Below are 17,198 nucleotides of genomic sequence, written 5' to 3' on the forward strand. Positions count from 1 at the left end.
GTAGGGCACTTTTTGATGTTTGATCTTCCAAAGGGCCATCCAAGAGGGCACTTAATCTTGTTTTATCTACCCCAGGAGCATTAAAGAAAGCACTTTATCATGTTTTCTCCACTAGAAGGGAACCCTTGACAGAACTTTCTGACGTTAGATCTGTCGTCAGGCCATCCAAGAGGGCACTACATCATGTTTTCTCCACTGGAAGTGCACTCGAGAGAGCCCTTTATGTTTTATCTCACATGGGAGCACTTAACATGGCATTTTATCATGCTTTTTTAACCGTAGGAGCAACCGAGAGGGCACTTTATCATGTTTCTCTCCTGGAAGGGATCCTTGTAGGACACTTTATGACTTTTGAGATTCTAAGTTTAAAATATGTTTCTCACTTAAAATAAGTACACTCGTTATGTCACTTGTGTATGCAGTGTTGGTTAAGTACTATTACAATATTACAGTAAAATAAGTCAGCTTTAAATTGGTTTCACACTGGACACAGACAGTGGTCTCCTGCGTGAAAGTTCAGTGTTTGATTTACACTTCCAGTGTTTGACCTCCTCCCTACGTGGACTATTTACCTCTTTTGCTCTGAGTGACAGATAAAGGCGTGTATGGGTTTACATTGGAGTTAGATAAAAGTCCAGCGCATCCCATCTCTTGAAAAATCCGTTCCCATACAAGGAAACTTCATTGTCAATTTAGTTTCAAAGGAAACTCGTTTTTTTCCGGATTACGTTTGTTTTTTATCATTGATTCGTTATTAATCACAACAGACAATCATGAAGTACTGTGTGTCAGGACAAAGGGGACTCTGAGTGAGTCACTCATATTTGGGAATGGACACTGCGGTATGTTTAAACCGCTGAAGGAGCTTCTGATTTTCATCTGTGTTTCACTGCATTCTGTTATGGGAAATAACTGACTTGAACACATACTCAAAAGGTTATGTTTTTTAGACACTACAGTACATTGAGGTGAATGTCCTCTTCTCTCTGCAGCTGTGGGGGTGTTTGGTTGGCGGTGCAGCCAGCGTCCCACACCTCAGACACCACAAGAGGACCTAGGTTGTCCCAACAAGCAGGCTTAAAGAGAACTTTGACTACAGCACAGTAGGCCACGTGGCCAGGGTAAGTAGGTCCACATCACAACATCTCTGTGTTCTAACAAAGTGTCTCTGAACTAGTTTAGCAGCTTGTCACTGGACTTAACATTGATATCCAATGGGGTCAAATTCAAATGATTCTGCATGTTCTGCCTAGTACTGTATTTTCCGCACTATAGGGCGCACTGGATTATAAGGCGCACTGTCAATGAATGGTCTATTTTCGATCTTTTTTCATATATAAGGCGCACCAGACTATAAGGCGCATTAAGCGAAACAAAACAGTCAGTCAGTCAAACTTCCTCCACTTCCGTACCATTGATTCATTAATGTTGAATTCTCTCGCAGCTGCTCTATTCCCATGTTCTACTGCGTGACTGATAGCCTTGAGTTTGAAGTCCGCGTCGTAAGCGTGTCTCTTGACAGGTGCCATTTTGGGGTCCTTATACACACACTGTAATATTATGGTGAAGCACAGTATGTATTACTCCGCGACGCTCCTGACTACGGTAGCCGTAATGCTGCAAGCGGTGCGGCTTTGTAGTTTACCAAAGTCGTACTAAAACATTTTGACAGAGCGTCGTGTACCACACAAAATCGCTTCGAGGTCAGTAAGCACAACCAGAATTAATCCATATATAAGGCGCTCCGGATTATATTATCGTTTTTTGAGAAAATTAAAGGCTTTTAAGTGTGCCTTATAGTGCGGAAAATACGGTAGTTAGTGTCAGTAGAGATAAGACAAGAAACAAAATTGCAACTTGCTGAAATCAAACCAGGGCCATTGCGGTTTATGGTGGGCTGTTGAGAAAACAGGGCTGAAATATGCAAAGATTTCAGATTGTGTTGATCTTAAATGTGTCATAAACACCACTAATATCAACTACAGATGCACTTGTTGTACAGGCTGTATAGTGTAACATAATTGTGATTAGCCCCGTGCCATTTTTTTTCTTCGGACCTCGCCCCAAACACAACAGCACACACACAACCACTCCAGACAATTGAGAAGCAGACGTTTGCTGTGCCACCACGGAGAGGCTCACCGTGCAACTAGCATCCTGCTAACCAACACATTTTATCAGACACAGATTGCAGTTGGTGGCAGACGGCAACATCCCTGTCTGAAAAATGAAGCCAATGCAGAAGTGACTTGAATTCTTTCTTATGGCCATCAGGGGCTTACTTCCCTGGTTGCAAAAAGTAGTCTGATTGTATAGAAGCCTATGATAAAATGACCCTACTTGTCATTTTCTCCTAGACTTCTATACATAATCAATGTTAACTGAAGTAATTAACTTGATTTATTACCTTAGTAAACATTGTAAACATGAGTTTATGGTCTGAATCTCTAGTTCTCTAAGTCTTCTTCAATCGAACATGATATTCATTAAGTAAATTATTGTCCCTTAAAAATGGACCATAAACCAGGGTATGCTGTGGGGCGTGGCTAACTTTAACCCTCACACAGTGTGTTTTCAGTTCATGAAAGTGAATTGTAACATTTGGTTGCCTATAAATGTCTTATTCAGAGTAAGGTTTTACTTAGCTTTAACCTCACGTTTCACTTCTGGTTGCAAAAAAGCAAGATGGCGACGGCAAAAATTACAATCTCGAGGGTTCAAAAAACGCATTCCACAAACCAATAGGTGACTTCACGGTGATAATGTCCACTTTTTGTATACAGCCTCTGATAGGTGCACATTTTCCTACACATGAGAGGTAAATGTTTCATTGGTACAAATTTAAATACCTGTTTACACTCTGTAATAAAAAAGAGAAACCCTGTTTCCTCAAATTACCGTCGCTTGCCTTGAAAGCGCTGATTGAAAGTTGAATGAGGATTTATCTTTACGACAACTCCTCATTTCGCCACACAAACCATACGAAGGTGGCAGCTGTCCGGAGGGAGATCGCTAGGGAACTGAAAGTTTCCTACTTGCTGTTGGCTATACTGTTTGTAATTTCAAGTAATTATCTCAATGTAAAACCTGTTTAGTTTCCTGTTTAAAAAGGAACAAACATAGGAAGATAAGTGATAGCATCTCCAGTCTGTAAATCGAGCGCACAGCTGATAGGTTGCCACGTGGTTTGTTTACATGACGTAACAGGAGCACAGAGTAGCAGTTTCAGTTTTTGCAGTTTCACAGTTGTTGTGGACAAGGAGCGTCCAATGCTGATACGACACGGTGTAAGAAGGAGTTTTGGGGCCCCTGACAGCTTCTGGTCCCCTGTGCTGCTGTGCCGTTTGAGCTGTCAATATTGGATCACCATTGGATGTATTAAAAGATGTATTTTAAAGGGGGTCCAAATTGTTGTGCTAGGCCACTGCTAGGAATCCTGTGAGCTTCCCTACTTGTTTACCAAAATGAAGCTCTATGTGTTAAGCATGGTTCTTTGTTACAGGAAAACTAATTTGAATATAGTAACATTGAACATAACCTCCTGCTTAAAGCCTAAACGTTTATGCCTTTGTCTAAAATGTTATGCCTCGCTGCAAAAGGACAATAACAACTGCATGACAGGTCTTGCTTTGTTATAATTCAGCAGGAGACGCCAGATTTATTGAAGACATTATTTTATGATTACTGTGTGAATCATCCAACACTTTTTCGTCATAAAAAACTCATGAATAAACACACGGCCTAGAGACATAGGAGAGTTGGAAACAGCTCCGCCAATAAAAAAAGAGATTGCCAGGAGAGTTGAAAGTTGTCACACTATACTGTACTGCTCCTGTTCAGCCTTGACTTTTCCATCTTTAGTCTTAAGGGCACATTAAAACTTTTCCTTTAGTCAAATAAATATTTGATGCATCTCTGCCCTATTTGGATCCATCCAACATGATAAGCTGCCCTCCAGCATCCGTACAGCACTCAGCTGTTGTAGAGGCAATAACGCACATTTTCAAGTGTTAAAGCAGTGTTGATGTTCAAAATGGTGCTAAAAAAGCGCTTGGAGTGGTGGACAAGTATATTTACAAAAACAACACAGATAAGTTTCACTTTCAGTTCAGTTCCCAATTAGAAAATACTCAAAATATAGTTAGTCAACACCAACTGATTTTTTCAGGTGTCTAAAATACGTCCAGAGGAGTACATTGCTTTGCTCCTGTACTTGTACTCCTGTCTGTTTCTATAAACTCCATCTTATGTAGTAATACACTGACTTTGGAGATGTACGTCCTAGCACCTGACTTCAAAACACTCAAACTATCCCTTTAAACCACCAAGGCAATAAACAATATTATTCAAGTAGTCTGAATTGAAAAATAATATTAAAATCAAATGTCAGATGTTTGAGTTTGAATCTAAACGTCTGGAACATGAGCAGAGGGTACGTGTGTGGTCTTGTTTAAGTGATGAAGGTGAAGACGCGAACATTGGAGATCTTAAAAAAAACGGTCAACCTGTTCATTGTGGATGAGATCACTGGACTGGTGCATGTCCGAGGAACACTGGACCGAGAGGAGAGGGAAACTTACATTATGAGGACACAACTCAACACACAGACTATGACACATCTACTCACTATTTCATCAACTCAGTATTCAGTGTTCAAAGCTGCACTGCTGTCCCCCACAGTGTCTTTCTGTGGGGGACATTTTCCAGTTCTACATGTAGCGGCTTTGATGGGTTGCAAACCAACACCAGTTAGAGTTGTTGACGGCAGAGGTAGATGAACAGTTTGAAACCATAGTCAGAATTAAACAAAAATAAAATACTACATATTCAACCTGTTCTCACTCCCAACTCGTGCACTTTAGTGTCTGTGAGAGACGACTCGGGCTTACTAACTTCCATGTAAACCCTTTAATCATTATGAGACACTCAGAGCAACTGACGTAGTTTAAATAGCGAGAAAGTCTACAGAGAGTTGGAGGTAGTGGAGGCTGCATAAGTCAAACAAATACAGGACTTTTACCTAGGAGACAACTGTTTATGTCCCCTGTGAAACTTAAAGTCAACATTGTCTTATTTTATCGTCATTTTGTAACACCACTGCCGTACTCTGGCATTACATTTTGTTTTAAATGTATAATAAAATATATTTTTTACAGTTAAACCTTGAAATGATGAAGGCACTTGCAAATGCCATGGTAGTACAATTGTTTCTTTTTTGTTTGAAATGAAACAAAGAGCAGTGCACCGAGATGAGCAAAGTAACACAGTGCCGCTCTCACAGACTTTCAGCAAAAAATCTAATGTGATCAACGAGAGGTGCACTGCAACAACACCACGGCAATATATGCTCAGCACTGGCCATGGAAAGCAAGATTTCTATTGAATGCAGTTGTATACTTCTACTCCTTTACATTTCAGAGAGAAATGTTTTAAAAGCATCTGGAAAGCTCGAGTCACAAGTTACTTCAAAGGTTTTATATTACAAAATCTAAAATCGGTTTATAAATTAGGCATGCATCTAATTGATGCATGAATTACACTTTCAAACAGTATATAATAAATAACAGCATATAAACAATAATGCATCAGTAAAAATTATAATTCTGCTTACTTTTGTTATTGATAACGCTGCTAACTTTGGCTTGTGGAGTATTTTAATGAATGCTTTGGTCACCACCGCTCTGCACTGGATCTGTGAACATCTAGTGAATTACCACTTGAAGACAGGTGTGTTTGTGTGTGTGTGTGTGTGTGTGTGTGTGTGTGTGTGTGTGTGTGTGTGTGTGCGTGCGTGCGTGCGTGCGTGCGTGCGTGCGTGCGTGCGTGCGTGCGTGCGTGTGTGTTTCTGTTCAACAGCTGACAGGAGTGGCCAGATTCAATAATGGCAGTGTGGCTGAAGACGGAGTAGACCTGAGATTTGATGTGGAGGACGAGAACGATAATCCTCCTGTTTTAGTCCCCCTTCCTTAAGCTACAGTCAACGAGTCCAGTCCAGCAGGTAAAACATATTTTTTGCAATTCACACTCGAAATACGAAAATGCTCTCTTCTTTATGATTTCACTCTTATGGGGAGTAAACCTTACTATTACTGCTACAGAAAAGAGGAAATGAGCCAAGCCCAATTCAGCACATGAAACAAAATATCAATCCCTCGACAGTGTTTCCCTGCTGCATCTGAGAGACGGAGAGAATTATTTAAGGTTCCAACCCCTCTTACGGAACTATACATGCTGCATATGCACAAAACAAAGGCTTACATGTATGTCTGCATCAGCTTTCTTGCTGTCTGTCCGGCAGCTATAGAATGTTGGAAAGTATAGTTTGTTTGAACTTTAGACTCAAAGGAGGATGTTGTCTCACACACACTGGCAAAATCGTCTCAGATTAAGCCTTTTTCTAATTTGTACACTTCATGCTTTTCACTAGCACCACTCTCTGGACCGACAGGGCTCAGATTGTCTGTTTGTATATGACTTGAAGTCTTTGAATGGATCGTTTAAAGATGTAAACAAAGTGTTGTAAACTGAGTTTATTGTCTTTAATGAGTCGGAGAGATGTTTGAAGCTGTTGACCTGTGCTGCTCTCTCGTCATGGATGGAGGAATTCAGTCCAGTGTGTGTGTGATGTGCTAATGACCCGTTCTTCCTGTGTTGTCCACGTTCAGCTAGTCGTCAGTGCACCAATGTGTGAAGTGAGAAAGTTGAGCTAGGCTGTAACTGAGTTAAAGGAAAAGTGTGTAATATTAAGAGGGGCATATTGGCAGATATTGAATATAATATTGATAACTATGTTTTAATCAATGTATAATCAACTGAAACTGAGAATTGTAGCGTTTTTGTTAGCTTAGGAAAAGCCATTTATATCTACAAAGGGAGCAGGTCATCTTGCATGGAGTCCACCTTGTTGCACATTTTTCTACAGCAGCCCAGAAGGGACAAATACGCCCCGTTACTGGTGCTTTAATTGGTACTCCTTAATGTTTTGATGTCATTTATTATCACGCTACAGCACGCATCTCTGCTTTCTCTGTCAGGCTGAGCTCCTCCGACTACACACACACATAGACACAGACACACACTGACAAGAAAAACACTCGCACATGGCGCAAGCAGTGAAGGATAATCGAGTTGACGGCAAAATGCCAACACTTTATCAATACATCTGTTCAACAAGAACGAACATGTAAATTAAGTGAAACCTAATTCAATCGTCTCTGTCTGCAGTCACAGCAGTTTACAAAAGCACAGCACGCACAATGGGCCAGAAGCTTTTTTTGTAAACTTGCCTGCTGGCGGAGGGAAAGCTGTCAAAAAGACAGAGGACAGGAGGAATGACTGATACTGATGGATTTCTGTCTTCTTCATCTTTATAAACTTCACTCAGATATTAAGTCATAGTAGTACTAAAATCCTAAAGATTACTCTCTATACCTGAAGGCCAACGTAGTTCTCCAACATGATTGAAAAGGGAGGGGCTGAGCAGAGGAGTATTAAATTGGTTGCAATCTGGTACCTCACCACTAGATGCCACTGAATCTTACACATTGTTCCTTTAAAGGGACAGTTCACCCTGAAATATATTTTTTTATATTTTTCCTCTTACCTGCTGTGCTTATTATCCAGTTTGTTTTGGTGGGAGTTGCTTAATTTAGAGATATCAGCCATAGAGATGTCTGCCTTCTCTCTAATTGAATGTGACTTGACAAAATGACAAAAATGTATTTGATAAATTCATCATTAATGTCTCTTTCCAGAAATCTTTCCCCGGTTACTCACAATAATCTGCACACCTTATTCTGAGCATTCTCCCAAACAGTGCAGGTCCTGCTGGTGCTGGCTTTGTTTCCCTCACTCATTCCTTCATTCCTTCTAGAATTACTAAAACGCCACACAGAATAATCTCATCACAGTTCAAACCACTTCTTTCATTACCTCTGTTGAAGCAGCTCTTTTCCTGTTTACTCAATGTTACACTCATTCATATTAAATCTACCAAGATTTTTATTATGACCAACCATGTTGAAGTCTGTAAAGCAGAATTTTTACACCAGCCAAGATTGACCGGTAGAGGCCGTGGCCTTCCAGTTATCCACAGGAATGATCTTTGCGGTCTTCCATTCAACTGGCTGTTTCTCCACTTTTGAGAGTCTTAGATTCCCTTTAAGGAATAATTTGCCCATAAAACCATTAACTCTGTGATTAGTCCCCTCGCCTAACCAGCCAGTTGAATCCTCCGCAGAGGATTACAGCAATATTATCTATTGATGTAAAAATTCATGTCAAAGTAGTGGACATCAATTATAACGCACCCACGCTGGAAAAAGACCAGGTACCTGTTTACATGCGTCTTATCAAAATAAACTTCTGTGTTCACAGGTAACTTCTAGTTTTTGCTTGTTACATGCATAAAGTATCTTTTCAAATTAAACTTCCAACTCAGATTTTCTTAGTTTCTAGGTTTACTTTCTTTCTTAGTAATGTCATGCATTGAGTTAAAATAAGTATGTTTGTTACGTAAAACAGATGTACTTGTTTGATAAAAATAAGGTCAAATAAATTAACATTGACTAGTTTAAAACACATGACCATACCTTCCCATCCTGTTACGGTATCAACAACTTATCATCAACCTGGACATAGAACAATTCAGTTTTCCTCAGCTTCTTGAACCTGTAATGTACTTTAAGTAACAGTTAAAAAACACTTTCTGACAAAGAATCAGATGTTTGCTCTGATACCACTGTTAAATATGGAGCTACAGACAGCAGCTGGTTAGCTTAGGAAGTGAAGTTTGCTTTGTAGGCCAATACCACCTTTTATTGAACAAGATCACAAAACTCACAAAGTGCTTCACAAAATTCAAAATGTATTATAATATTAAAAACTAAAAGTATTGTAGTTCAGTAACTGAGGTCAAAAGATGAGCAAACACATGTGGTGGAAAGTAAGTAAGTCAATTTACTCAAGTACAGTACCTAAGTACAAGTTTGAGGTGAGTCTACTTAACTTGAGTATTGTATTTGAAGTACATTTCGAAGGAAAATATTAAAATACTGTACTTTTTACTCCACTTACCTGACTATATCTTGGCAGGGAACAGTGACTTTTTCGCTGGTTGCCGAGCACCGTTTTTAAGAATTGGTAATATAAAACAGTAAACGGTGAGCTTAAGTGGTGCTGCAGGGCTGTTTGCCCTGTCTCCAGTCTTTGTACTAAGCTAAGCTAACTGGCTGCTGGTCGAAGCTTCATCTCCGACCTCCTCATCTCTCTCCACCACAAAGCAAATAAGCAAATAATAATTTCTTTCAAATTACTATTCAAAATGAAAATGTTGAAGTGAAAACTATTTCTTGTGCAGTATGCAGGTACCATCATGGAGAACACAGCCCACATGGAGGTCATGAGTTTCCGAGTGCTGGATGCTGATGAGGAGAAAACTGACAACTGGGTGGCCAATTTTGAAATTGTCACTGGGAATGAAGATGGGATATTTAGACAGATCCCAAAAAAAGGTGTTCTGATGCTTGAAAAGGTAGATCTGTCTGTACTGGAGCAGATCAGTTACAGTGTATTGTACAGTAGAAATTACACATTTATAATTAAAAGTTGTGTTTAAGATGTCCTTTTACTGTCACATAAAATAATGTCCGTCAGAGAAATATGTGTCTTTTATTAATTTTTTTATATTAACAAAAATCTGATTGAACAGAAAAATATATGATTGGGGTAAGATTCCCCGGGGATTCACAACAGTCATAACAGTCAAATGTGACTTATAGTATGTTAGTAATTTTTGTTTTGTCTTTTAATGCCACATGTCAAGAAAAGTTGTTATACCTCTCCAGTCATTTGATGGGTTCAGTTTGTGGTTTATTGGAAAATGTATTCATTCATTCACTAGGATATTTCAAACAGTTACTTGTGACAATAAACGTATGTGGATCCAATCTGTTTGTCCTTCCAGCCTGTTGATTTTGAGGAAATTCCTGATATCAAGTTGGGAGTGGTAGTATCCAATGTTGCCCCAGCTGTGGGGGACGGAGGCGGTGATGGTGGGGGTCAAGGAGGAGGAAGAGGAGGAGGAGGAGGAGGAGGAGATGGTGGGGGTCAAGGAGGAGGAGCAGGAGGAGGAGGAGGTGGGGATGGAGATGGAGATGGAGCTGGAGATGCAGGAGGAGTTGGAGGAGGTGCAACTGGAGCAGGAGCAGCCACCGAGGCTGATGTGAGCGTTGGAGCTGGTGGCTCAGCTAAAAAGCAGTCCAAGAATAAGAGGTGGAAAAAAGGCAAACTTTACTCAGTGAATATCGCCGTGCTGAATGAGCCTGAGGGGGTCGCCTGAGGGGGTTGCCTTCAAACCCGCGGTGAAGCCTGTCTCTGAGAACCCAGAGGACAATCCACTGATGGAGGTGATTGCTGTCTATGCAGCCACTGACACTGGAGAGCCTGCAGAAAATGTTCGGTGAGATGAAGCCTGACTGGAATTTAAGTCTAAAAGCTTCATGAATGTATTTTCATAAAAAGCATTTCTGAGAAATTGGGATAATCTCTGAAATTGGCAATTTTACGAGACAAAAAAAATCATTATTAGCAAGATTATAAAGTCATAAGTAAGAAAACCCGGAAAAATTGTGGAGTGCAAAACCGTGGTAATGCCAGCCGTTTTAATTTGTTTTTCCCAAAGAAGTGTTAAATGTCCTCTGAGTGAGGCAGAGGTCCTGAAAGAGACATACACATTTTATTTCATGATTTTCTAATCTTGCACATTTTCAAGAATTACTAGTAAATTTGCCGCTTTAATCTGAGAAACTCTGCATTATTCATTTTTTTTAACTTTGCTGCATGCTTTTCCTACAGATATGCTAAAGGTTATGATCCTGCAACTGGCTGTTGATTGACCCAGAAACAGCAGAGATCAGACTTCAAAAGGCCCCGGACAGAGAGTCCTCGTTCTTGTTTAATGGAACCTACTATGCTCAAATACTGAGTCTCACTCAGGGTAAGCCCTGTTTATGGATAATAGTTGTAGCCTAACCTTTTTGGGTTCCAAGCTTTTGAAGTTAGGGCATGCATAGAAACATGAAAGCTTGGTTTAAGCGATTTAGCCTTATTTTAACCTGACGAAGTGAAGACTTTATGTAACTGCTTGAATAGATTAGAGCTCCATTGAATAACACTATTCATATCAGCACTGAACTACATGGCTCATGTACACTGATAACTGCCCCACTCTGACCAACCACATGGAGTACATCTGCTCAGACACTGAAGTGGTTAACGTCACGGCAGTGGATGCGGATGGCGACCCGAACTCAGCCCCTTACAGCTTCCGCCTCGTGGCTCAGGAAAGCCAGGGGGAGTGGAGGATTGAACCTTTAAATGGTGTGATACCTTATATTACTACTACCATTTTGTGTGAAACTTGTTTTGTCATCAAAACCCATCAACAAGTGGTCTAACCAATTACCTTCAATTGGAAATAGTGATGTTGCTCATGTTTTGATGAATATTGCAAAAAGTGATTGTGGAGTCTAGATTATTTTCCTATGTCAGTTATTTGGTCTGTTAAAGAGGGGAGACAAAATGTATATTTCTTTGCAGAACTCAGGGAAACCATTAAGCCCTGGTTCTTTATTGTCTGGCAATTTTCAATTTGGAGTGCTTTTACAATTTAAAACTTTTATTAGGGTACATCAACAGTGATACATCTTGTTTTTTCTTGCTTTAGATACCAGTGCATCCCTCAGGTCTTTGAGACCGCTGTGGCCTGGTCAAGTTGCCAATCTCGCAAATCTTACAATAAACTGTAACATTTAGCCTTGTTGTGGTTGTGTTTTTCAGTCGTAGGCGTCTTACTGATGACCTGCTAGCTTGGAGGACTGTCAGGGACCTTCTCTGAACTTCCTTTTGGTACCAGAGAACACTTGATTGTCTATCATACAGAGGGCCGAGGGGAGGACAAGGTAACATGTACAGAGTGAAGCAGACTATTCTGTATTTAGGACTGCAGGTACAGAGTACAGGTGTGTGGGTGCTCCATCCAAGGGCAGAGGTTTTGTTTCAACATTCGAGGGGACAAATATTGTGCAGAGGACCGGCTGTCTTGCCTCAGGAAATTTTGAGCATTAAACACCTCATTTACTGCATTGTGCAGTATTTACGGTGGTAATGTCTTCTTTTATGTAAAGGAAAGAGCTAAATTCAGGCGCCAGGTGACGATTCAAACATAATGGAATATAAAGCAGTTAGGCTGTCAGGCTATCTGTTCTGCTTTCAAATATTTACTCCCCTTTGAATCAACTTTTCTCATTTAAAGTGCTTTGCAAACATATTCACCTCCCTAGGCGTTTTGCTATTTTGTTTTATTACAACCTGTAGGTAAAATTGATTTTTATTTAGATTCTATGTAATAGACCTACATAAAATAGCCATTATTGGTGAAGTGAAATTAAAAAATAAAATGTTTATGGTGCATTTTGGGACAAAATAAAAAAAACGGTGCATGTTTATGTATTCACCTCCTTTGCTATGAAGCCCCTTAATAAGATGTGGTTCTAAGACATTACCTTCAGTCCCATCATTAGTTAAATATAGTCCAACACTGTGCATCTTAGAGCCACATGATCAGTCGCATGATTTGATGGAGCACCAATATATCTTTTAGTAAAAAATTAGAAAGAATATAGAACCACAACAAACCCACCAAGAGAGGATCAATACTCAAGGACCAGGTAAGGCGAGAATTGATCAGGGAGCCAACAAAGAGACCAAAGATGAACCTGAAGGAGCTTGGAAGCTCCACGGCACAGACTGGAGTATCTGTATTTGGACCACTTTAAGCTGTGCACTCCAAAGAGTTGGGCTGCATGGAACAGTGGTCAGATAAAGCCATTGCTCAAAGGAGGACATAAATGAATGGTCCAAACAGATTTGGGTTCATGTTTAGTTCCTGTAAGCTGATGTCATTCACATACACTGCAACCAGAAATGGGACACATGATGTGAAAATGTTGCAGTAGCACCTGTTAATGATTTGTACATTCCTGGGGATCTGCAGCTTTAAAAAGCACAGAAGTGTTTATTAAATTGCGAGATAATTGCCCAGTCTGGCTTGAAGATCTGCTGCAGCACACAAATTAATATGTCTGTAACAGTTTGACTTCCATACACTCCTGTCATTAGCTGTTCACCTGCCTGTCTCTGTCTCTCAGTTCACTCCGGCCACTCCCAGTTCCACTTCCAGCTCACAGCCCAGCCCCCTCTCTCTCACCACACCATCCCTCACCTAATCAGTATTACTCAGTGCACCTGTCTGCCACACCCAGCTCATCAGCACAATCCCTCTCACCTGCTCACGCTGCTCACTCTGCTGCACCTACACCCTGCAGTATTTAAACCCCAGTCAGTCACACACTCGCTGCCAGATCGTTCGTTGCATTTATGTCAGACCTTCCAGCAATTTCCCATGGACTGATTTCCCGTTGCCGACCCTGCCTGTCTGGACTTCCCTGCCTTGCCTGTGCCCCGGTCAACGACTCAGCCTTCTGTCCCCGACCCCAAGTTTAGCCTCCGCTTCCTCTGGTTTCCGTCTGCCTGATCCCCTGCCTGTTTCCCACTGTGAGTCATATCCTGCCTGTCTGTCTGCTTTGTTCTCAGCTTTGAATAAAGCTCCAGAACTTTATCTGTCTCCTGGTCGTTCTGCTTTTGGGTCCACACCACAATCCGTGACAATGTCTCATTTCAATTTCTGTTCTTATTTGGTTCAGGACGTCCCTCTGCTCAGCACTCCGGTCAAGAGGACGCCTGCTGCCATATCTAGTGTATGGGGCAGCAACATAGCTTACAACACCAAAGCAAGCACAGCAGCTTCCTCCGTGGCTCTCAAGATGGGCACTGCCAACAAAACCCACAAGTCCAGGTTTGGGGCCGACAGCAGGATCTGGGAGAGAAGCTTGGGAGAATCCAGAAGAAGCCAGAGAGAGGTGTTCTCAATGGAAGAACAACTGTCACAGTATGACGGCATGGCCCTCTCTGATGATGATAATGACCATTCATTGTATAGTTTAGTTGGAACATTTTACTCTTCACCTTCATTTTCTGCTGTTTCTTTCCTAGACTGACCTCTTTAAGTGATATTGCTTTTTTCCGGATCTCAGCAGTTAACTTGCTGAGTGCAGCAGTGTCCTGACTGACACTAATGATGAAACTACAAAACAAGACCTTAGTTGTAAAACACAGAATAATCTGATAGACCATAAAATATGAGAATGTGGGATGTGTTTCTAATGAACAGATAAAGCAGTATATACTGTAGGGTCATAACATGACTAGTATATGTGGTCCCTACATAAAAGCCTCTTCTTTAGGTTATTTAGCTGACTGCGTGATGACTGATACGCGACAGGTTTGATGATAATGGACAGAGAATGTCGATGAGTCCATGAGAAAATGACTCTACTTCTCTCTTGATTTATTCCCTCAGTAAACATTGTAAACATGAGTTTATGGTCTCAATCTCTAGTTTCAAGTCTTCTTCAATACAGCACGATGTTCATTTAGTAAATTATGGTTCATTTAGAGTCAAATAGACCATAAAGCAGGGTATGCTTTAGGGCGGGCTCACTGGTATTGAAAGGTCTCTACCATGGCGTTGTCTGTTTTTGTCTTAGAACTTTAACCCTTTCACAATGTGGTTTTAGTTCATGAAAATTAATTGTAACATTTGTCCTCTTCAGCGTTTGGATGTACTTAGTTTTACACTCTTGTGTCCCTTTTGGTTCCAAATAACAAAGGTGGCGATTGCCAAAAACCATGATAGCGATGTCCAAAATGCCGAACTCAGCTAAACTAGAGGGTTTATAATAGACCAAGAACCATGTGTGACATAACGGTGACTTCTTATATACTGTCTATGGTTAGATTAATTCTGCTTCTTGTTGGAAATTGATAGAATTATTGGATATTGCATACTCTTTACATTCTTTTGTATGGTAGTTTGATATTTGTCAGATTGACAGACAGAGCATCAGGTGGCAAATGCTTTTTTTTCTCCACTTTTTAAGAACCATGAAAAAAGGAGGTGATATTAAAGTATATATGCTCAAACTATGCAGACATGTTTTTGTGTGATTAAAAGAAAATTATGAATTATTGTTTTCATAGCATACATTTTAGTTTGTGGCAAAAATGATTCAGTCTATGTATCCTTGCTCCTCTGATACCGCTGCACTGAAGAATCCTTTGGTGTCCAGGCTTTAAACTAACCTTAATGTAAACCAATCCACATCGTTATTAGAGCAACTGACGTAGTCTAAAAAGTGTGATAGTCCACTTAGGGCTAGTAGGAGGGGAAATGGGACTGGTCAAACAAAAACAGGACTTTCACCCAGGTAGCTGTTGTTCCAATACCTTAAAAAACAGGTCAATGTCTTTTCCTAAACCTAACCAAGTACTTTCATAAACCTAAAAGCTAAACCAATGTTGGAAGTTTATTTTGAAAAGGCACTAATTGCACATGACAACTGTAGGTTTTTATATTGTAAAGATACAATGCTTTTAACAAAAGGAAACTGGAACTATGTCCCTGACCCGTCCAAAACCTAGAGCCTCATAGTTTGAAGGTTAGGCCACTCACCAAGCTCTGGTACTTGACGAGTTGGGAGTGAGAGAGGGAGAGTGTGCTGTTTATTTCAGCTAGTTCTAACATTGTCATTACTTCTTTGATTGTATTTGATACATTTCAAAGTGCAGTTCGCAAATGTGCATACAGTACTTAAAGCCATCAGGATATTGCTTTAAGTCGATGACTTACTTCCTTCATGGTCCTGTAGTCGGGCTGAGAGGCATATTATGTAATTTGTGACATTATCACAAATTACATAATATGCCTCTCAGGCTTACTGATATCAGGGTCTCTATTTAATTATATTTAAACTTCATTTATCTCTAATTCAGCACTGGCTAGTCAGCCTGACAGAGTGACTGAGGAAAGATCACATTATTTCGATCAAGGTATGTCTCCAGCAGAGCAGCCATGCTCGCAGCTCTCATAGTGACAGCTGGTACTTGTTTTTTTTTCAAAGAACCAGGTTATCAGATGCACCTGTTATTCCATATTGTGTAAATACTGTAAATTATTGTTATTGAGTTGAGCAGTGCTGGTAACAGGGGTTTCAGTGTGCAGATTGTTCAAGCTGTGCTGGATGTAAATCATGAATGAATTTTGATTGGAGGAATTAGCGGAGACAAGAGTGACACGCCTTTCATTTTCCTTGTGTTAATGTTGTGCAGAGGGCGAGCTGCGCAGCAGAGAAGCAGGCCGCAAGGGATTGCCTGTGTGAGTACAACTACGAGGGCCGGGGCTCTCCTGCTGGCTCAGTGGGCTGCTGCAGCCTCCTGGAGTCTGACAACGACCTGCACTTCCTTGATGACCTTGGGACCAAGTTCAAGACCCTGGCTAAGATCTGTTCCCCTCCTAGACCTTCGTCACCTCTGATACCTCAATGTACTGTACCCCCAGATGTGGATAAAGTTGACCGCAGAGCTGGGCCCCCATTGGAGACAAAACCACCCAGCATCCATGGCAAGAGCCCCGACCAAAATGTCAGCGTCAGCCAGCCATCCACCAGTGTCATGGGCTTAAACAGTACATCCACCAGTATCGTGCATGGGCAAACAACCACCAGTGTCATAGGCTTTAATGGAGCTCCCCCCAATTCATGTATTCATGTATTAGAATTCATTTTCAACATCAACAGACAAAATATCTCCGCATTTGACAAGCAAAAGATTTGTATGTGGCTGTAGGGATGGCTCCATCAGGCCATAAATCGGCCACTTTGGTCCAAATGAAAAGGTCTCATTGGTGTATCGTTTAGACATTTTACACAGACAAAGTTGTTTTTCATTGTATTATCTTATATTCAATACATCAGATTATTAGATCTTATAAAACACAAAACTAATAAAATCTTTGTGTGTTATCTACTCTTTTGTATTTTGTAATTTGACTGTATGATCAGATGTCTATTTTCTGTGTGAAAGTTTTATTTTTATTGTCAGTTTGCCCTGATTCAGCAGCTCTCTCTCTCTCTCTCTCTCCACCCATCCTTAGAGGTGCTTGTGTGTGGTAAGTGAGGTAGGGCAGGAAAGAACTATCATGCAGCTTTCAAACCATCTGGTGCCGGTTGATTGTTCTAACA

The 17,198-nt window shown here is 40.7% G+C and overlaps 1 protein-coding gene across 1 annotated transcript; it reads left to right on the forward strand.

Annotated features, from left to right (window-relative positions):
- The first annotated feature begins 13,432 nt into the window (after positions 1-13,432).
- LOC129088795 (desmoglein-2-like protein) lies at positions 13,433-16,803 on the forward strand. Its single transcript, XM_054596027.1, has 3 exons — positions 13,433-13,614; positions 13,764-14,008; positions 16,288-16,803. Exons 2-3 carry the CDS (start codon positions 13,820-13,822, stop codon positions 16,801-16,803), a joined length of 705 nt encoding a protein of 234 aa, XP_054452002.1. The 5' UTR covers positions 13,433-13,614; positions 13,764-13,819.
- The last annotated feature ends 395 nt before the right edge of the window (positions 16,804-17,198 follow it).

The sequence above is a fragment of the Anoplopoma fimbria genome, chromosome 3 (genome assembly GCF_027596085.1).
Source record: "Anoplopoma fimbria isolate UVic2021 breed Golden Eagle Sablefish chromosome 3, Afim_UVic_2022, whole genome shotgun sequence".
Lineage (NCBI taxonomy): Eukaryota > Metazoa > Chordata > Actinopteri > Perciformes > Anoplopomatidae > Anoplopoma > Anoplopoma fimbria.